Genomic DNA, 22,853 nt, shown 5'->3' with positions numbered 1-22,853 from the left:
AGGAGAAGCCCAGCCTGAGCTCGTTTGGCTGGGCTTCTCCTATGGGTCACAGGAGTGCAATTCGTTTTGCACTCCTGTGACCCGTTTTTAGCAGAGAGCAGGCTGAAGTCCGCTCTCTGCTGATGTCACAGGAATCAGTCCAGGTACCGTGTCATCCAGGTGCATGGACTGATACCCATCTCAGCCTCTTAGCAAGCCGCTGAGAGCCTGAGACGGCACTCCCCGCCCCGCCCACTCCCCGCCCCTCCACAGCTCAGCGTTCCAGTGAGCGTGGGGGGCAGAGTGGAGAGCTGCTGACTGACAGGCAGCAGCTCTCTGTTCGGGGAGCTGTGGGAACCGAACCATTGGCGATGTTCGATCGTTCGGTTCTCAGTGCAGAGGCGCCGGGGGACCGATGCTGCATCCATTTAGGTAAGTATGATGGTAAAACAATACAAAAAACCCATACTTCTCTTTTAACCGCGCATCTTCCTCATATATTATATTTGGTTTACAACCACTTTAAGGCCTAGGAATATTGTTGGGTGTGTATCTAAAGCGAACACTTCATGCATGAGAACAGAGATAGAATAGGGGAAAGGTCACCTATAAGCTGTTTAGCATTTTTTTAAGGTAGCAGGCAGGGTGGCTCTTTTCAACGGATCTGCTACTGCCCCGCTGCTGATCTTTCTTAATGATTTGTTTATTCACACTTATTTCCTGTATTTCTTTGGAATTGTTGTTCTGACTTATATGGTTTCTATGTTGTAATTTATATGACTTCAGTCAATGTCTTTTTTTTAACACAGTTTGCTGGATACTTTATTCTTATATGAAGAATTTGAAAAAAATAAAATAAAAATGAATAAGGATAAAGAACAAGGCAAGATGGCAAAAAAGGAGGGGTATTTTGCTGGGTCTGGGAAAATAATAGGGAAAGGATGGGGAGTGCTTGGGGTAGATCATCTGGCTGTATTATAACCTCAAAGACTTTTCACAGCAGAGTGTTAACAATGTACAATCAAACTCAGCAGAAAGATGATAGAGTATTCATGGGGTTTACTGAAGATCATTTCAAATCCTTGCTGACATTTTTTAAAATTAGGAACAAGTTAATTTTCCGTTTTACTTCTACAGTCAAAAAATTTGAGGACCACTGCGCTTTGGCAAGTACTAACTTGAACACAAAAGTTAGCAGGCGAAATGGAGTACTCTTGCAGTCTGATTATGGGTTAAGAGAGGCAGAGATTTTAAAAACCTTTGACCCAAAGTGTGTATGCCAACTGGTCAGCATTGGTCCAGTATCATCTGATTTTAGGGCATTCCGGCCAAATATGGATGGAAAATAATAAAATCATTTTTTAAATAAAGAGACGCAAAGAATGTATTATCTACAGCACACTTTTAGAGCCATTTAAAACAGTGAATACACACTACTAGGAATACCTGCTCTGTACAATGTGCACCCGCTGACGTGTTTTTGAAGGGGTGGTGAGATGAGTTGTTATAAACGCATTACATGGTTTACATTATTTTTAAAGTGGTTGTAAAGGCGCAAGGTTTTTTTTTACCTTCCTGCATTGTATGCAGGAAGCAAAAAAAAAAAAACAAAAAACAAAAAAACACGTTTGTAGCAGTGCTGGCAGACCCCCCTAAAACTTATCCGAGCCCCCTCTCGATCCAGCGATGTCTCTCCCTCCTCATTGGCTGAGACAGCAGTGGTAGCCATTAGCTCCCATTACTGTCAATCACAGCCAGTGAGGAGAGAGCAGGGGCGGGGCTGAGCTGCACTCTGTGTGTGAATGAAAACACGGAGCAGTGGCTTGGGAGCGACCCCATAATCAGACTGCTCGGCTGCTCCATAGCAAGCAACTTGCTACAGGGGCACTAGGCAGGATAATCACTGCACAGAGCAGAGAAGTGTAACATGTTTGTTATTAAAGTGGTTGTAAACTACGGCTGGTAAAAAAACAAAAAAACAAAAAAAAACACACACCCTGTAAGGCAATTGCGTATTGTGCTACTATGCATCGCATACTATCACATTATGGAATACTTACCTTAGAACGAAGCCCTCCCACAGTGCCGCACTGTCACCGCTGAGAAGGCCGACATCTTCCCCCGATCTTTCTTCCGTTTTCGTGCGCTCCGGCTGTGCGATTGGCCGGAGCTGCGATGTCGTCACTCCCACAGATACACGTGGGAGCCCTCAGTTCCGGTGCGAAGCTCTGAAGTTCGAGCAAGGTATGCCGGACCTTCAGAGTGCATGCGCCGGTGATGTCATTGGCTGCATCCAGGGTGAATATCTTCTAAATGCTGCACGTTTAGGAGATATTAAATTCTACTTATAGGTAAGCCTCATTATAGGCTTACTTGTCGGTAAAAATCACAAAAGCTTTAAAAAACATAAAAAAAAAAAAAAAAAAAAAACCACAAAGCTTTAATATCACTTTAATTAAAATGTCACAAAATTAGATTTTATTCCACTATTTGTAATGCAGTGTAGTAACCTGTCCTAATTTTTTCAGCGCACACCAATCTAGCACAAATTAACCTGTTTATGTTTTGGGTAACACAGCCCAATGGGGCTGGTCTTAACAAGCCTTTCCAATGCAGTTCTTAATTTCCAGCCCTAGATGGAGCAGGAATCTACAGCATTGTTTTTTTTATCTAAGCCAAACTGCCTGACCCAGTTCTCAACTATGGGCTATTGTGCCAATGGTAAAAAGCTGAGAGGTAACCTTTAGCACAAAAAGGAATTATATAGCAGGAACTCTATCTTGGAGCTAGATGCACACAGTACTCACCCTTCATGCTTCGCCCACAGCAAGTTAGGACCCAGCACAATGGCTATATTGCTGGGAGTCATCTTGTTCACATCGCTGTAGTGACTGAGCTTGGCTAAGAATTTCACCAGATACCTAAAAAGAAAAAAATAAAAGAAAAAAACTGTCGTCTAAAATGACCCCTCAAAATAAAGTCCGAAACGTCTGTTTATAGTAGTGCTGGCCACATTGTCCAGGTGATATTGTTGCCACCGGGATAGAATTAAAAGAATCTTCATCTACAACACAGACATTAAAAACACTCTTTTTGTAGTATAGCAGGGTAAGGTAACACTAGGGCCGGGGAAAAAAATAGATTTAAATCTTGAATCGAGTTGAGAGGTCAAATCGATTCAAAATTTCAGCAAATCGATTTTTTTAGATTTTTTTTTTTTTTTACCAGGACCGGCGCTGACACCGCGCTGGTCCTGAGGAGCTGCGGGCAGGAGATTTTAGGCGAGGCCACAGCTTCAGCCTAGTCCGCGAGGCCGGAGACTAGGCCGAAGCCGCAGCCTGGCCTAAAAACTCCTGCCCGTAGCTCCTCAGGACCGGCGCGGTGTTCAAAAAAAAAAAAAAAAACTCGATTCGAATCGTGAATCGAGTTTATGTTTTAAAAAAATCGCAGATTTTCTTTTTTGAGAAAATCTCCCAGCCCTAGGTAACACTAATCATAATAATATATTTTATTTTATATAGCGCCTTTAGAAGGTAGCTGCTCAAAGCGCTTTACAAAGAAAACACAAGAACTACACAGGCTAAAACAAAGGAAAAAGGGACAATTAAAACATCTGTATAAGATCACGTTGTAAAACAACTCAGTTTAAAATAGAAATTAGAAGCAAAACATTTTTGAATGGATATAAAAAAAAAAAAACATTATAAATACATTTTTTTCCTTTTTTTATAAGCGATAACATTCCCTCTGTTCTCAGCTGCATAAGATCTTGGGGGTCACACTGATCTTCCCAGTGACTGGCTGTGCAGCGGGGGCGTGTCAGGACAAGTCTGATCATTGGAGGAGAGCACACTGAGTTCCCAGTATAGCTAGAGAACTGACCATGCTGTGCTCTTCTGCTTAGTGTGGTCAGTTTTTTTAAACTAGGAAAGCAAGGTAGGAACTAGGAGGATCACTAGGGATTTCACACAAACGGAGCAATACAAAGAGGAATACAGGATACTTTCTCATACAAGTCCATTGTACAGCAGCCTCATATCAGGAATATGAAGCGTTGGGGTAACAAATGCTTTAAAGTGGAGTTCCACCCACATTTTTCACTCCTCACCATGCAGCACTAATGTGCATCCATAACCATTTCAGCCCCGGAAGGATTTGCCCTCTTCCTGACCTGGACAATTTTTGCGATACGGCACTGCGTCACATTTAACTGACAATTGCGCGGTTGTGCGACGTTGCACCCAAACAAAATTTAAGTCCTTTTTTCCCCACAAATAGAGCTTTCTTTTTGTGTTATTTGATCACCTCTGCGGTTTTTATTTTTTGAGCTATAAACAAAAAAAAAATATTTTGTACTTTTTGCTATAATAAATATCCCAATTTTGAAAAAAAAAAAACCACACAAATTTGTTCCTCAGTTTAGGCCGATATGTATTCTTTAACATATTTTTTGGGGGAAAAAAAAAAAAAAAAATCACAATAAAGTGTATAGTGATTGGTTTGCGCAAAAGTTATAGCGTCTACAAAATAGGGGATAGATTTATGTCATTTTTATTATTTTTTTTATATTATTATTATTATTTTTTTAACTAGTAATGGCGGCGATCTGCGATTTTTATCAGGACTGCAACATTGCGGCGGACAGATCAGACACTTTTGACACTATTTTGGGGCCAATGACATTTATACAGCGATCAAAGCTAAAAATAGCCACTGTATAAATGTCACTGGCATGGAACCCCCGGGGGCGTTCAAGGGGTTAAAAGTGTTCCCTAGGTGTGTTCTAACTGTAGAGGGGGTGGGGCTGACTAGGGGAGGAGTTTAGAGATGATGAAACTGATTTTGAGAAGCGGAGGTTATGAAGGAGGCGGGGGAGGGGAGTAAGGCTGGCTATACACGGAGCGGATTTCTTTCCTGCGGGTTGCAGGAAAGAAATTAGCTTGATTCCCCCATCAACACAAACTGTGTTGATGAGGGGATCCCTCCTGCCGGGCCATGGTCTTCTCAAGGGGCGGGTGGAGGAAGCCATACCCGCCGGATGAAGATTGATATATATATATATATTATATTTTTAGATATTCACAAGAGAATCCGGCAGGTTGGTTGTACCCAAGTTGATCGACCAACTTGGTACATTCAGCCTGCCATTAACGGTTCGAATCTCGGCCGGTTCCTGCTGACCCAGCCAAGATTCAAACTGTGTATGACCGAACGGGCCTTGATAAAAGTTCAGACAGATTTTGGGGTGCCAAGCGATGAAGCACCTTATAGGTGAACAAGAGGATATCTGGTAGGCAGTGCAAGGACTCCAGGATAGGGGTAATATGGTCACTTGTACCAGACCTAGTCAGGATTCTGGCTGCAGAAATACTATCAGTTTTTATTGCTGTCTGTGTCCCCACGTTCCCGTCTTCCTTTCCTAATAAAAACACTGTCACTAAAACAGGAGGCGAGGGGAAAATCTCCTTGACAAATCCTCAGACACAATAAAAACCTGCCACAGGTTCAAATCCTTCCATACATTATCCAGAACTACAAAAATGTTGGCTGGAGTTGCACTTAAACCTCTAAACAACCTGGATTACCACAAATCATGGTGCTGCATTACCTGCAAATTCTTGTATGGCTACACAGAGACAGATTCAGCGGCAGCCTCGCCAACACAAAACATTTTTAAGACTCACCCAGAAGTTTACTTTATACCAAGTTTACTCTCCTAGAAATGAGTTATGATTATTAGAACCTAAAGGACAGCAAAGATTCCCACCTAAAGTTTTCATAGTTCGGTTTCGGTAATTTCTGGCACACAACCCACAGGCTCTGCAGTTTGGTGTTCTGGTCCGGCACACTGTAGAAAGACACACAGAATGTTGGGTCATCGACATTCCTCTATTTATTCCACATTTATTCATCACATAAGTGTTGGTTTATATAGGATGAGCCTAAAGAATATGAACTGGTGATATTATCAATAACAATACTGACAGCTGATTTCTGGGCAGATACAAAATATACAAATTAAGGCAGAAGTATGGCCAAAGCTCCTCTGGGTCACAGGAGTGCACTTAGCCTGCTGTCTGTTGATGTCACAGAGGTGGTCCAAGCTCTGCAGGGATCCCCACAATAATGTCAGGATCTACCCAGATGCCTGACCGGCAGCAGATTTAGCCGCTGCTCAGAGGCTAAGTGAGCCGCTCCTGTCCCCTCCACAGCCCAGAGGCTCCAGTGAGCCGGTGACTGACAGTCATGGCTCTCTGCTCATTAAAGACCGAGAACTGAGCGATCAGAGGTTATGTGACTGCTCAGTTCTTGGCAGGTATGAATTTTTGTTTAAATTCAGCATTTTTTTTTAATGTAGCTCTGTAATCATTTATAGATCATTAAAGTGGAAGAAAAGCATAACTCTTAACAAATCTTAAAAAAAAAAAAGTTCCCTCCCCCTACATATACTGCATACCCTGAATAAAAATGATGCGTGTATCTACTACTTAAATCTGTTCCAGTCCGGTCACATAATCCTGCAGCTTTGGGTCCCCTGCGTCTATGAGCAGCTGCTGCAGGGGAGAAGAGGGAATGCCCACACAGAGGAGCCATAGCTGCAGGATCATGTGACTGGACCAGATAAAAAAAAAAAAGTAAAAGATAGGTTAGGAGGAGGGGAGAGGGAACAATTTTAGGAATGGTTAGTATTTGGCTTTACTACCACTTTAATTGTATTATTTAAATGCAAGCAGTTTAAATATCTGAATTTTACTTGATATCAACTTTTTGTAATCTATGTACAGCAGAGTTGCAGCGTTAAGAGAAAGGACCAGCACAAGGAGACAATTTTCCTTTCACTGTCCAGGCAAGGGCTGGGGATGGTCCAGGACAACCTGGGTTCAGAAGAAGTTGGTTAAATAATGCTAGTCACCAGACTGAGGACATCTGATGGCAAAAAAATTACCGAGGGGGAAATCCCTGGAATACTGTAGCAAATGCAGATTTTTTTAAGGATATTGGGCCTTTTTTTTTTTTTTTTCCTAGCGTGATAATTTTGTTTAGAAATTTGCTTTATTTTTGCTAACCTCCAGCAGAATGTGGTAGCTATGACAGACAAGATCAATTACTTTTTTTATAACTATTTAAATAAATATGCTCCATTGTGAGCCGACGGAGAGATCTTGCTCATTGCAAATTGTCTAGAGTAACAGGAATTTGAGTGCAAGACTTGCTACATTTGTCCACTGCTAGGCCTGGAGTTCAATCAATCAGGATGCTCTTACTTCCCAGCAGCAGTCCATTCATCATACAAGCTGAAGGTCATCAGGGGTTCTGGCAACTCACGCAGATAAGACTTTAAGGCACCTTTAGAAAAAAATACAGGCATACATTAAAAAGGTAAACAAATATTATACAGTCATGATGCATACAACATTTTTTTTTCTAGTGCTGCGACATTAAAATATCGACTTTTGTTCCCAGTTAGAGAGGCTCTGAAGAAGAGGGCTTGCCCCTCAAAACGTGTACGCCATATTGGGCGCAAAAGAGGTCTTCCTGGGTTATAGGATAGGCATTGCTGATCTGGAGACAGTCGACTTTTGGTCCTTTGATATACTTGTTCAATTACAGTGTTTGTGAATATAACATTTATCAATAAAACGATATATTATGGTGATGCCCTAGGCTGGCAAGCCCTTTTTTTGTAATTTTGTAGCGCTGCATATGAGGGATACCCATAGGCCCAAGCGGGCTGCAAGGCTTGCGAACACTGCAAATAAAAAATTTGAAGACTGAAGAGACCGTTAGACCCCTAGCACCATATTTGAGCACAGGAGAGAGTGTACAAATTATTCCCAGGCAGAGTGTCTGACCCTATCCCTTCCCACCTCTTAATATTGGCAAGTAGGACTCCCCATCACAGTGATGGACATACAAAAAGGCTTAGGCTGGCCATAGGCGGTTCAAATCTTGGCCAGTTCAGCAGGATCTGGCCGAGATTAGAACTGTGTACGAGCAGGCTGTATGTACACAAGTCGATCAATTTCAGCTTGGGTACACAACCAGCCTGGCTGATTTACTTGCGATTATCGCTAGAGGTTGCTATAGCTGCTAGCAATAATCACCGTCTTCTCCTGTCGGGGACGGCTTCCAATTGCTCGGCAGAAGGAATTCCCCTGTCAGCACTGACTGTGTTGGAGGAATCATGAAAATTGTTCTGTAACCCGTTGTTGCAATAAAAAAATGTGCACCATCTATGGCCTTGTTTAGGAAATAAGAGGAGGCAAGGCCAGACTCCCCACCCAGGAAGCTCATTGTAAATACAAGTCTGCGCTCTGATACCAGAGGCAGTTCATGGGACTGTTTCACTTCAAAATTTCCTTTAAAGAAGAGTCTGGACCCTCAAGCAAAATCCTCAGTGAAACATTAATCCTCTCCAGAAAATGCTGCAACTGGGCGAAAGTCTGAAAATTCTCTTCTGATGTTCAAGCTTCTTATGATCTGCTGTACCCAAAATTAGCGTATGTTACTAAGGTGTGTTCTAAAGCCTCTTATCAGATGTTTCTGTACTGGGCAACCTCCCTCGCATGCTGAAAAATATCTAGACAAGGTTTTAGCAAGCCCAGGTAGAACACAGTGGCCTGTACTTTCACAAGGGCCATCAAAAGGGAGGATGAGGATTCCAGACCTAATCTATCCTGAAGGATCAGAATGAGGATTCCAATACCTGTAAGGCTCTATTCACATGGGCAATTACACATGCTGCATTTTCCAGTGTCAGGAATCTGCAACTGGAGATAACAGATGTATGCGAAAAGCTGCGGCAATTGAGCCTGTACAATGCAATGACTGGCTGTAAGTGGCCACAGCTATTCATAACTGTTTGCACAGCCATCCATGGCCCGTGGCTGAATGCACTTTGTGTACTTTGTACAGGCTCAGCAGCCACAGCTACTTGTGCACATCTGTCAAGTCCAACTGCAGGAATCCGCAGATACCTGGTGCTGAATAGCGCAGTGTGTGTAATCGGTTTAGCTAGTCGGGTAAAAACGACAACAGCCAGGAAGAAAATTAGACCTGCTTGCCAGGTAGATTGTCACCACAATTAAATTGTAAAATGTGATTTCCCAGCTCACCTGCTACAGCGTGTGGGTCCGAATAAAACTCCTCTAGCTGGGAGGTGGAACAGTCCAGAGCTGCTTTCAGCTTCTTAAGCTTGGAGGCTCCAGCCGCAATCCTGAACAATCCCTGTCACAGAAATAAATGTGATGATTAATAAGAAGATTTTAGCGATTACTTACTAATGTTCTACTGTAGCACCCAGCTACATCTTGGTACCACCAGAGGTGTTGGTTAACTTATTGCTCTGGAACATGGCATAAAAGTGATTGGTGGACAACCACCAAATGCTGAGTGAATCTGATCTGTGTACGGTTTTCATTGTCATTACCATATTTTAAACAGTTAAATGTCTAGATCAGGATCGCTAAATAGCGGACCGCTGTTGTGGACCACGTCCTCCACTTATCAGATGTGTGAGCGCTCCCGAGTCTCCCGCCCGTCCACCACTGTCATCTTCACAGCAGGAGGTGCTGCAGATCGGGACGAAGAGCGTGAGTCTTTTCGTATGAGGGTAATCACCCGCTTGTTAACATAGCGAGTTTGGCGGCTCCCGTCCTCCGCTCTGATCTGCAGCTCCTCCCACATCCTGCCCGGCTGTGAGGATGACAGCAGTGGCTAGGCGGGAGACTCGGGACAGCTGATACAGCTGAGAAGTACCTCTTCCCTGCCAAAAGTAGGGCAGTGCAGGTTAGGCTTATATTCAAAAGGGGAACTCTGATGTGTAGGGCCAGTATGATATAAGGGGCACTCTGATGTGTAGGGCCAGTATGATATAAGGGGCACTCTGATGTGTAGGGCCAGTATGATATAAGGGGCACTCTGATGTGTAGGGCCAGTATGATATAAGGGGCACTCTGAAGTGAAGGGCCAGTATGATATAAGGGGAACTCTGATGTGTAGGGCCAGTATGATATAAGGGGCACTCTGAAGTGTAGGGCCAGTATGATATAAGGGGCACTCTGAAGTGAAGGGCCAGTATGATATAAGGGGCACTCTGAAGTGAAGGGCCAGTATGATATAAGGGGCACTCTGATGTGAAGGGCCAGTATAATATAAGGGGCACTCTGATGTGAAGGGCCAGTATAATATAAGGGGCACTCTGATGTGAAGGGCCAGTATGATATAAGGGGCACTGTATGTGAGGGGCACTGTATGTAAGGGGCACTGCAACGCAAAGGGGCACCGTAATGTGAAGGGGCACTGAGAACTGCTTTAAAGAGGGGGGTTTGATATAAATGGAGACTATGGACACTGATTTAAAGGGGGAAACTCTGAGGTTAAGGGGGGTTGTGATGCAAAGGGGAGCGGAGGATAGGGGGGCTATGATGTGAAACGTAGGCTAAAGACACTAATTTACCGGGAAGGCTGTGATTTGTTATAGTAAAAACATGAGATTCAGACCTTTTCCAAAAGTACATTTTATTGACTGGACCTCTATAAATTTTAATTTAAGACCCCTGGTCTAGATTATCATTCGACTGATGAGCTTACAAGATACATCAGAAATGACTGTATGTCTACAGGCAGTATGTGACCACTGCTGGCACCATCAGGTGAATAATTTATTGCCTGAGATTTACCCCTGATATTGATAATATTCCCCCATAATACTTGCTCTTGGGTTGTCTTTCTAAATAAATGTGGACACGCAGCTGAAACTATAGTGTATATTTAAATAACAACCATTATTTGGATTGACTCAATCACCATCTAATGTCTACAGGCAGATAAACTGGCAATTACAATTTCCCATGCAGCAACAAGCAAATTGTCAGACTGATGTTCGGTGAAGGGAATGCTGTGATAAGATAGGACAGGAATTTTCTACCTCCTCCTTCATCCCTGTTTCAAGCAGCATCATCACACAAGCTTCAATGGGAAGTGCGATCTCCCGTGAGCTGCGCTTCAAGTGTTCTTCTAAAGCCGTCCCAAATGCTGGCTTCTCCGTCCACTTGTCTGAAACAAGAGGGGACCACATGATAAGGAAACATTTTAACAGACAGAAGAAACAGAAAAGCAAAGAGCGGGGTAAAAGAACAGAATTGGCAATAACATAGACAGAGAAATGCCCCGAACCAAAATCGGCCCAGAATTTGTTTGCTAAAACCCTAGACTGCCTTGGGAATACAGCCACCCACATAGGTTAATCTGCACCAGCAATATTGCTTCTACCACAGCCTTTCTGGAATTCAGCACCATAAAGTTCCTACCCTATTATGCACATGTTGCTGTGGTCTGTCAGGTCAGCAGTTAAATGCAAGATCTGCTAATAAAATCCCTGTAAATGTCACTAGTTTAGTATGTGCAAAAAGAAAAAAAAAAGGATAGATTTACATTTATATGACTCTCGTCTTCTGCATCACTGGGTGCAACGTTGCTGTCCTTCTGGGGAGTCTGCCGGTGGAAGGCAGTGCAAGCAAATTCATTGTTAGAGAGGCTTCTCTCCAGATTTGGGCTCCTCTATATTCCATAGGATCTCTCTGGTAGGAGTGTGATGTCATATTCGCTAAGGTGCCGCAGGCAGAAGACACAGTAAGTGAAGTATAAAATCACACTCCTTTTCTTTACAGGTACCTTTTACACCTACTAAGAGGTAGTGACATTTTCAACAGGAGGGGCCCCAGACATTATAACTTTTTGCATTTTACTGTAAGGTCCACTTTAAACAGGACAGGTCCGGAAGAGTTATAATAGTGCAGCCTTTCGAATGTACTGGTATTTATTTGTATAGCGTCCGAGAGAAAAATGTCAGCTTTAAGTCAGGCTGTGTCCCCATGAAAGTTGCCCTATCCTGTTGAAGAAGAAAAAAATGATTCTTTTATGAACCTTTACTACAGGGGTGTCAAACTCAGTTTGACACACGTGCTTTACTATATAACTATTTCCTGAGTGTCTTATCAGCACTGAACCCAGGCAGAAAATGTGATGGCCTGACAGTCAGCATGACCGGGAAGGAGTACAAGTAAACAATGAAAAACATTACCTTATTCCTTGGGGCAAAGGAAATGTTCGACCACAATTAAAATTGCAGTGCAGATTCAAATTCTTGTGATTTGTAAGAGAATAAGGGGGTGAAGTTGTGCTGCTTTAGTGCTTATTGTGTAATGTAAAAATAAAATAAATCCATTTATAGTGTAATGTCACTTTAAGTAGCGAGGACACGCTAAATGTGTAAGTGTATGAAGTGTGCAGGCACAAAAAAAATGCACCACTCTAAAAAAAAAAAAAAAAAAAAGTTCTGAAGCTTCTTTAGGGCGATTGTTGTGTGTAGGGCAGCCCATTCAGGTGGATGGGCTGCCCTATGTGTGATGAGTAAAAGGACGCATGTGGGAATGCGAGTTCCCGCTATGCAGAGATGTGAACAGGGCTTGACAGCTGAGTTTTTGTCCACTGCCTTCTATGTACTTGTATAAAGATGGCCATACACTATGCAATCTGATTGTATATTGTGTATCTAGTGAGAATGGTGATCACTGATTGATTGCATTTCATTAAAAAAACGTGCAGCTGGAAGTGGGAGGGTGGATGATGCAAGGTGTGTGCTAATGAGGTCAGCTGGTCAACTCCTTCCTGTGTCATAACCTATATAGTCTGACCAGGAAGTAAGACAATACAAATGGATATGTCTGGAAACATGGATGAGGACAAGTAAAGTAATGCTATATTGCTACATGGGGAGCTGGAATTTAGAAAAAAAAAGTGAACAAAGGTGAACTTATCCCTTAACCACTTAACAACCGGCCCATAGCCAAATGAAGGCTACAGGGCGGTTGCTTAACTCTGGGAGGGCGTGCAGTGACGTCCTCCCAGAATTCCGCTCTCTCAAATGACGGAGCGATCACATGTAAACAAACCGGCGTCATCTCATGACGCCGGTTCCTCTCCTCCCCTCTGTACTGATCGGTACACTGTGAGCGGAAAGGGGGAGGGATCGGATGGCAGCAGCGCTGTGGGCTGCATCTGTAGTGCCCACAGCGCTGATCAGTGACAACTGCCATCCATCCAGCCATGCTCAGCCATCCCTCAATGCTCTGCAATACCCCAAATACTGTGCAATACTCTGCAATACCCCAAATACTGTGCAATACCCTGCAATACCCAGCCATACTCTGCAATACCCAGCCATACTCTGCAATACTCAGTCATACTCTGCAATACTCAGTCATACTCTGCAATACTCGGTGATACCCAGCCATACTCTGTACTACCCAGCCATACTCTGCAATACTCGGTGATACCCAGCCATACTCTGCCATACCCGGTCATACTCGGCGATACCCTGCAATACCCTGCCATACCCAGCCATACTCGGCCTCTGTATATGGCCAGGCTGTGAAAGTCTCACACATGTGGTATCGTCGTCCTCAGGAGCAGTAGAAGAATCTATTTTGGGGTGTCATTTTTGGTATGTACATGTTATGAGTTAGAAATACTGTATAAATGGACAACTTTGTGTTAAAAAAAAAAAAAAAAGCGTTTTAACCACTTCCTGCCCGCCGTCATACGACGTCCTTGACTTTGTGCGGGGATATCTGAACGATGCCTGAAGCTACAGGCATCATTCAGATATCAGCTTTTTCAGCTGGCGATTTCCTACACCATAAGAATGATCATAGCGGCTGTTCCACTGCTTGATCGTTCTTACGGGAGGCGAGAGGGGATGTCCCCCCCCCCTCCCGCCGCCCTCCGGTGCTTCTATCGACTCACTGCTACGATCGAAGCCAGGATCTTTTTTTTTTTTATCTCAGGCTTCCCAGCCTGGAGGTGAGATGTGGGGTCTTATTGACCCCATATCTTACTATAAAGAGGACCTGTCATGCCATATTCCTATTACAAGTTTACATTCCTTGTAATAGGAATAAAAGCGATCAAAACATTTTTTTTTGGAAAAAAGTGTCAAACTAAAATAAAGTAAAATGAATAAAAAAAAAAAAAAAAAAAAAAATGTTTGAAAGCGCCCCTGTCTCCGTGTGCTCGCATGCAGAAGCGAACGCATACGTAAGTCCCGCCCACATATGAAAACAGTGTTCAAACCACACATGTGAGGTATCGCTGCGATCAGTAGAGCGAGCGCAATAATTTTGGCCTTCTCTGTAACTCAAAACATGTAACCAGTAAAAAAATGTAAAGCGTCGCCTATGGGGATTTTTAAGTAGTGAAGTTTGGCGCCATTCCACAAGCGCGTGCAATTTTGAAAGGTGACATGTTGGGTATCTATTTACTCGGCATAACTTCATCTTTCACATTATGCAAAAAAATTGGGCTAACTTTACTGTTTTGGTTTTTTTTTTTAAGCACAAAACTGTTTTTTTTTTTTTTCCCAAAAAAAACGCGTTCGAAAAATTGCTGCGCCAATACCGTGTGAGATAAAAAGTTGCAATGACCGCCATTGTATTCTCTAGGGTCTTTGCTAAAAAAAACATATATAATGTTTTGGGGTTCTATGTAATTTTCTAGCAAATGAATGATAATTTTTACATGTAGGAGAGAAATGTCAGAATTGGCCTGGGTGCTCCAGAACGCCTGAAGGTGCTCCCTGCATGTTGGGTCTCTGTATGTGGCCACGCTGTGTAAAAGTCTCACACATGTGGTATCGCCATACTCGGGAGTAATAGCAGAATGTGTTTTGGGGTGTAATTTGTGGTATGCATATGCTGTGTGTGAGAAATAACCTGCTAATATGACAATTTTGTGAAAAAAAAAAAAAAACTTGTTTTTGCAAAGAATTGTGGGAAAAAAATGACAACTTCAAAAAACTCACCATGCATCTTTCTAAATACCTTGGAATGTCTTCTTTCCAAAAAGGGGTCATTTGGGGGGTATTTGTACTTTTCTGGCATGTTAGGGCCTCAAGAAATTAGATGGGCCGTCAGTAATTCAGGCGTGATCAAGTTTCAGATATTGGCACCATAGCTTTTGGACTCTATAACTTTCACAAAGACCAAATAATATCCACCGATTTGGGTTATTTTTACCAAAGATATGTAGCGGTATAAATTTTGGCCAAAATATTTGAAGAAAAATTACTAGTTTGCAAAATTTTATAACAAACGAAGAAAAATGCATTTTTTTACAGATTTTTCAGTCTTTTTTTTTAAATAGCGCAAAAAATAAAGAACCCAGCGGTGATTAAATACCACCAAAAGAAAGCTCTATTTGTGTGAAAAAAAGGACACAAATTTCATATAGATACAGTGTTGCATGATTGAGTAATTGTCATTCAAAATGTCAGAGCACCAAAAGCTGAAAATTGGTCTGGTTATTAAGCGGGTTTAAGTGCCCAGTGGTCAAGTGGTTAATTGACGTTAATAGACAGAGTTGTGCCTGCACACTTCACACACTTACACATTAGTGTGTCCTCGCTACTTAAAGTAACATTACACTATAAATGTATTTAATTTTATTTTTACATTACACAATAAGCACTAAAGCAGTGCCATTTCACCACCTTATTCTCTTATAACTCTCTACTGATCCCACACATATGGGTTTAGCTGGGGTGGGCAGCAGCTATTATGCTATCTTAGCGTGGAACATCATATTTATTCTAATCAAATTCTTGTGATTACCCACTGGTGAGAGTGACTTGCATATCTATAATAAAAGATACTCTTTACCAGCCTTATTCAACTAGGGTTCCCTTAAAAGGTTTCTAGGGGTTCCTTTGGCAATGAACAAACTCTGCCCCTCAGATATGAAACCACTGACACCAATAATCTTTTTAGCTATCGGTAAAGGGGGCATTCCTCCCACTAAGAAGCACCATTAAAATAACTTTCAGGTCTCAAGCAACTCTCTCCAATAATGACTACATCTACAGCTAATGGTATCACACTAATGTACCATTAGCTGTAGATGTAGTAATTATTGACAGGGAAGACCTGAAAGTTATTATATTGGTTCCTCCAAGTTAAAAAGTTTGAGAAAAGTTGCTCTTCAAGTGGCTAATTTCTTGAAACACCACCTCTTCGGTGCTACATCAGGATGAACCATTGCATTTGTTGGGGTAAACAGGCATTTGACCCATCTAGCCGATTGAACACCTGTAGTGGCCAACAAGCAGCAGAGAGGAAACAAATGGGCAAGCAGAAATGTAAGTATAGAGCCTCTTACTACTGGTACTGTATGTAATGCCTAACAAGTGTCCCAGTGTCACTTTAAGGTTTGTCATTTTAAAGGGCATTCTACAATAGGGAACCCCCCAACCCTAGGTGTTCAACTTACCAGACTTAGCAGGTCTGACCTGCCTTAACCCATAGCTTACAAACCAATAAGAGCACTTTTACTGGCCATTGAGGTTTCCTCCCTGGTGTATGGGCAGTAGCAGCAACCTTGACATAGCTCGGTGAGTCTGTGTTTGTCTGGGTTAGATGGGCTCCTGGAGTACACAGACAGGCTTCTCGGGCATAACAAAGATGAAAGGACCCAATCTAAAGCAGTACAGTTGGCTTAAAATCAGCACAAAGCGACAACCCCAATATGAAAAGTAACCCTATTTGGGTACATTTTATAGAAACACATCCTTCAACAAAGATACGATCAGCAAAAAAGATTAATAAAAAAAAATAAAAATCTATGAATGGTTATAACAGTAAGACAACGTTTATGTTAAAAATCAGAAAGCTGGCAGAAGAACACTAGAAGAGCAGTGGAGACACTGCGGAGTGAGAGTTAAGCAGGAAGTGGAGGTCAGCCAGGGTTTTAGACACTGCCCCCTGTAGGCCGCAGACAGAAGCACACACAAGGCACTGTGTAAGAAGACAAGGTCAGAGTTGGGAGCAGTGCAGGTAAGACAGGGGTGTTTGCATTTCATTACCTTGCTGGGCCTGGATTTCGGGCAGTGCCTTTTCTAAGACAGCTAGTGCTTTTCTATGGTAATCTGCTTGTGCCTCTAATAACTGAAGACAGAACCCAACACAGAAAACAAAGCCACAATGAGTACACAGGTGAGACACATCATGAGCATGTGTGTGCAAATGGCATGGTAAACTAACAATGGCAAACTCCAACGTGATGGCAAAAATAAATATACAGAAAAATATAAAACGCTGGGACTTTTCTTCATACCGCTAACAGTAATTTACAGTAACCAACAGCAAGCTACTGCATTTTCCTAATTTGCAAAAGTCAGAACAATGACAAAATAAATATGTTTGCTATGGGTTACCTTAGTCGGCAAGGGCCAGAATGAAAATTGCTGACCGATATCTAGAAAGGCTTGTTGTCAATTGGTAAAAAGAAGTCTGGAGTCTTTTAGCTTACAAAGGCATCTGCCAGCATAGCTCTTAAAGAGAAACATCACCATAAAGAGGAAGTTCTGCTTTATGCCCTCCTCCCCTCCTTGTGGGTGGGTGGGTGGTGGGCGGTGGGTGGTTTTGGGGGAACGGGTACCCGCTCCTACTTCTGGCTGGATCGCCGTGGTGCATGCACCAGAAGTTCTCCTCCTCACCCCCTGCCTGCAACCTTCTGGGATATGTCACAGGTCCCAGAAGGCTTTGGGACCAGTCACAAAGCGCAGCGTGGCACGTACATGCGCAGTGGGCAGCTGGCTGTAAAACCGCAAGGAGTCACAGCTGGCTGCCCACAGTAAACATGCTGGCACCAGGGAACCAAAGATTGGTAAAGAACCTGTTCAGGTGAGGATGGCGCTGGACCCCTGGACAGGTGAGTGTCGTCTTTTTTTTTTTTTTTTTCTTTATAGTCAGCAGCTACAGTTTTTGTAGTTGCTGACTTTACATTTTTTCTTTTAAACAGGGCGAAGAACCACTTTTAAAGTATATCTAAACCCAAAAACAAGACTGAAATATATTGTGGCTTATCAGTCCTTAGATGTGGTGGCTGCATTCACTTTTTTTTTTAATTCACCTGGCAATCCTTCTAGTAACAGGTTTCCTATCCTAGGGTAACAAAGCTTACCCACTGTACTGTATCTATGGAGCAATTTTATTGTTATCCTAGGCTGCTCTTCTGATTTGGACTACTAACATCCCTCTCCTTTTCCCCATTACATAGGAGTATGTGTTTTGCAGTTCACATACAGATACAATGACACTGGTTTTCTATCTGGATCTATATGTATTATTTCTATTGTAGCCACCACATTTAAAGCAGCGTTCCACCCTTTTATACATTTTTTTTATTCCTCTCTTTGCAATGCCCCAACCCCCCCCCCCCCCCCCCCATATACAATGCTAAATGGCTATTCTTTTTTTTTTGTAGATAATTTTTTTATTGTCTTCGGGCAGGTTGTTCCGGCTGCGACGACGTTATTAGGCAAGTCCCATTGACTCTTCGGAAAGCATAATAATCAAATATTTCGGTAATTGTAGCTTTCCCCAACCACACTTGTCTATCTGGGTCCTCGTTTGATTGACAGTTTGCCATAACAGGGCAGGAACTTCCTCCACGCTAGATGGGGAGGTGCATGCTAGGTAGCTAGCTGCACCTTATCCCGGAAATAAACATGAGCAGGCTTCAGATGCCCACTTCCGAGATGGCACCTGCCTGCTTCCGAGATCATGCAAGATATTGCCAAATTTAAAATTTACTAGCATGAAGACAGATTAAGAACAGTATGCAAATATTAATGAACAGTATGCAAATATTAATGTGTAAAAACGGACAATCACGGGGGAGCTTTTAAAAAAAAAAATTATTAGGGGGACTGGAGCTCAGATTTAAGGACGAATAAGCCACAAATATTAAAATTGTTCTTGGGTTAAGAACCAGAGCCAAAAACGCAGGCTTGGGCAGGTAAGAGTGCCCCTTCTTTTTCGGGGCAGACAGTCACTTTAGAAGGAAAGCTTATTATGGAGATAAATTATACTTCTACTATAACTTGGTTTAATACAGAGTTTTTGGATTGTTATATTTTCTTATGAACTAACGATATCTACTTTCATCTGGTTGTAGGTAGGTTTCTATTACATATTTACCATCTCCATCTTTTTTACCACTACATATTTTTTAATTTGACAGGGCAATCTGTACTCCGAGAGATAATTATCTTGTTCTTAAAAAAAACAAACATACATAAATGCATATATAAAAGCATGAGATTAGACAGGATTTTCATACAAATGCTCCTGATTCAGCCCAAAATTATTTTCTTTTTTTGGTATTGCACATCGTCATTGTTCATCTGTAAGTTTTGGCTTTTATATGTATACCTTGCATAGCACAAATGGCCCTTGGTCCTTAGGAGCACTTAAAAGCATTTTGTCACTTTGTGTACATTATCAGTAAAAATGTGGACATGCAGTATTTAACCATTTCTATTTTAAAGATATAAAATCTCCAACTTACCGAGACAAATAACTGACCATACTCCCCCTCTTTGGATACAAAATTGTACATGTCGGCTGCTAGCTGATCCTGGAAGGGGGGTGGGGAGACACAGAAAGATCTGAGTTATCAGGGTTGTTTGTCTACAGCAGTGGTCATCAACCCTGTCCTCAGGGCCCACTAACAGGTCAGGTTTTATGTATTACCTTGGGGAGATGCAGACTAGAATATTGCAATCAATGAGCAGCAAATTATATCACCTGGGATGTATTTCAGTTATCTTGCAAACCTGGCCTGTTAGTGGGCCCTGAGGACAGGGTGGATGGCCTCTGGTCTACAACCAATCTTTAGTTCCTGTTTATATAGAAATCCTTAATTTCCTCACTTGATCCTTTCTTCTAAAAACATTCACATATATGATCTGTCAGTATAAACAGAAATAAATGCTGTACACCCAATGTTACTGTTACCAAGGTATAAATGTTACCAATGTGTACACCCCCCTGCCAGCAGTCTCTGCCGTACACACACCTTGCATTGTTCCACTTTGTTGGCCGCCTCGTCCATCTCTTCTTTCAGAGAGTCCATTTTGCCAGGCTGCATCTGGAAATTTGCGGTGGAAGATTTTTGGGTCTGGTTATACCTGCGGGTACAAAAATTAGCAGAATATGTAAGGTGAAGCAATGTGTAGCACATGGTACATTGTATTTATTTTACAAAGGGTGAATAAAGTGTCAGGATAAAATGCATTCATTATACAAGAAGTGAAAGGATAAGTGTAGTAGAAAGGGACCCTTGCATTGAAGGTTTGGTGAAGGGTGAATAGGGATCAGCATAGTAAAGGGCAAGTAGAGATTGGAACTGTGCAAAAGGTGGTAGGGATCAGTGAAGTGATAGGATGGAGCGGGGATTAGTGCAATATAACATAACAGTTTAGTTCACTGCAGCAATCCGAGAAAGTATAAGTGATAAATGAGAGCTGCAATATTAAAAAACAGTGCTCAGGGTAGTAAAAGAAAAATGAGTCATAGTATTATATTACACATGATAAAGTGGGGATTAGTGCAGCACAGATTGGGAATAAGCGCAGCACAGACCGTAGGTATTAACACAGATCATGAATCAGCAGAGAACAGAGAGTAGGGATTGAATCAGCGCACAAAGCGAGCAGGGATCCGCACAGAGCGAGCAGGGATCCGCCCAGCGCACAGAGCGACCAGGGATCCACCCAGCATGAGCAGGGATCCGCCCAGCGCACAGAGCGAGCAGGGATCCGCACAGAGCGAGCAGGGATCCGCCCAGCGCACAGAGCGACCAGGGATCCGCCCAGCATGAGCAGGGATCTGCCTAGTGCACAGAGCGAGCAGGGATCCGCCCAGCGCACACACAGAGCAGGGATCCGCCCAGCGCACACACAGAGCAGGGATCCGCCCAGCGCACACACAGAGCAGGGATCCGCCCAGCGCACACACAGAGCAGGGATCCGCCCAGCGCACACACAGAGCAGGGATCCGCCCAGCGCACACACAGAGCAGGGATCCGCCCAGCGCACACACAGAGCAGGGATCCGCCCAGCGCACACACAGAGCAGGGATCCGCCCAGCGCACACACAGAGCAGGGATCCGCCCAGCGCACACACAGAGCAGGGATCCGCCCAGCGCACACACAGAGCAGGGATCCGCCCAGCGCACACACAGAGCAGGGATCCGCCCAGCGCACACACAGAGCAGGGATCCGCCCAGCGCACACACAGAGCAGGGATCCGCCCAGCACACACACAGAGCAGGGATCCGCCCAGCACACACAGAGCAGGGATCCGCCCAGCACACACAGAGCAGGGATCCGCCCAGCACACACAGAGCAGGGATCCGCCCAGCACACACAGAGCAGGGATCCGCCCAGCACACACAGAGCAGGGATCCGCCCAGCACACACACAGAGCAGGGATCCGCCCAGCACGCACACAGAGCAGGGATCCGTCCAGCACGCACACAGAGCAGGGATCCGTCCAGCACGCACAGAGCAGGGATCCGTCCAGCACGCACAGAGCAGGGATCCGCCCAGCACGCACAGAGCAGGGATCCGCCCAGCACGCACAGAGCGAGCAGGGATCCGCCCAGCACGCACAGAGCGAGCAGGGATCCGCCCAGCACGCACAGAGCGAGCAGGGATCCGCCCAGCACGCACAGCGCGAGCAGGGATCCGCCCAGCACGCACAGCGCGAGCAGGGATCCGCCCAGCACGCACAGAGCGAGCAGGGATCCGCCCAGCACGCACAGAGCGAGCAGGGATCCGCCCAGCACGCACAGAGCGAGCAGGGATCCGCCCAGCACGCACAGAGCGAGCAGGGATCCGCCCAGCACGCACAGAGCGAGCAGGGATCCGCCCAGCACGCACAGAGCGAGCAGGGATCCGCCCAGCACGCACAGAGCGAGCAGGGATCCGCCCAGCACGCACAGAGCGAGCAGGGATCCGCCCAGCACACACAGAGCAGGGATCCGCCCAGCGCACACACAGAGCAGGGATCCGCCCAGCGCACACACAGAGCAGGGATCCGCCCAGCGCACACACAGAGCAGGGATCCGCCCAGCGCACACACAGAGCAGGGATCCGCCCAGCGCACACACACAGAGCAGGGATCCGCTCAGCACACACAGAACAGGGATCCGTCCAGCACACACAGAGCAGGGATCCGCCCAGCACACACAGAGCAGGGATCCGCCCAGCACACACAGAGCAGGGATCCGCCCAGCACACACAGAGCAGGGATCCGCCCAGCACACACAGAGCAGGGATCCGCCCAGCACACACAGAGCAGGGATCCGCCCAGCACACACAGAGCAGGGATCCGCCCAGCACACACAGAGCAGGGATCCGCCCAGCACACACAGAGCAGGGATCCGCCCAGCACACACAGAGCAGGGATCCGCCCAGCACACACAGAGCAGGGATCCGCCCAGCACACAGAAGAGATTACTGAAGTAATAAGAAAAGCATTTAATGGGCAGCACAGTAATATGAGAGAAAGGGAATACTACATAGAATTAATATTTTGAACCCATGCAATATGATAATGTTCTAAAGGCTGAAGAAATTACACATCAATTAGGAGAGAGTTCACTGAATATCTTTCATTGAGTCTTATTTCCTCACCTTGCTCGTGCAGAATCCCAATCTAACACCAGCTTGGCCAGCTGCTTCCTCTGCTTCTGAATGTTGGGGATTTCTACCTGTGGGGACAATTGAAATGGAGCTTAGGTTATTAAACTGCATAAACATGGCAAGAAAGAGGTTCCATTCTAAAATCCTAGAATATAAGCCATCAGAGACAGATGGATGGGACTCAGTGGAACTCAAATGTATGAATGTACCTCAGTCATCTGGTTTAGGGGTTCCAGAACATCTTTCTCAATCTGGATCTCATGATAGGAGAGCTCCTGGGCCAGCCGCTGCTCTGCCTCTGCACATGAGTACAACGTCTTCCTGT

General features: G+C 44.2%; 1 protein-coding gene across 4 annotated transcripts in view; it reads right to left on the bottom strand.

Moving 5' to 3' along the window:
- The window catches only part of ARHGAP17 (Rho GTPase activating protein 17), a 203,659-nt gene that overhangs the window by 36,203 nt on the left and 144,603 nt on the right, over positions 1–22,853 (bottom strand). For all 4 annotated transcript variants that reach the window (XM_073636513.1, XM_073636511.1, XM_073636512.1 and 1 more), the window contains exons 5-14: positions 22,738–22,849; positions 22,520–22,596; positions 19,897–20,008; positions 19,387–19,455; positions 16,898–16,979; positions 10,910–11,037; positions 9,096–9,207; positions 7,245–7,326; positions 5,747–5,827; positions 2,787–2,900 (exon numbers count right to left, since the gene is read on the bottom strand). In XM_073636513.1, coding sequence (XP_073492614.1) covers positions 2,787–2,900; positions 5,747–5,827; positions 7,245–7,326; positions 9,096–9,207; positions 10,910–11,037; positions 16,898–16,979; positions 19,387–19,455; positions 19,897–20,008; positions 22,520–22,596; positions 22,738–22,849 — 969 coding nt within the window. The remainder of the gene's footprint in view (positions 1–2,786; positions 2,901–5,746; positions 5,828–7,244; positions 7,327–9,095; positions 9,208–10,909; positions 11,038–16,897; positions 16,980–19,386; positions 19,456–19,896; positions 20,009–22,519; positions 22,597–22,737; positions 22,850–22,853) is intronic.

The sequence above is a fragment of the Aquarana catesbeiana genome, linkage group LG06 (genome assembly GCF_042186555.1).
Source record: "Aquarana catesbeiana isolate 2022-GZ linkage group LG06, ASM4218655v1, whole genome shotgun sequence".
In the NCBI taxonomy this organism is placed as follows: Eukaryota; Metazoa; Chordata; class Amphibia; order Anura; family Ranidae; genus Aquarana; species Aquarana catesbeiana.
This window is presented reverse-complemented; position numbering and strand designations above follow the sequence as displayed.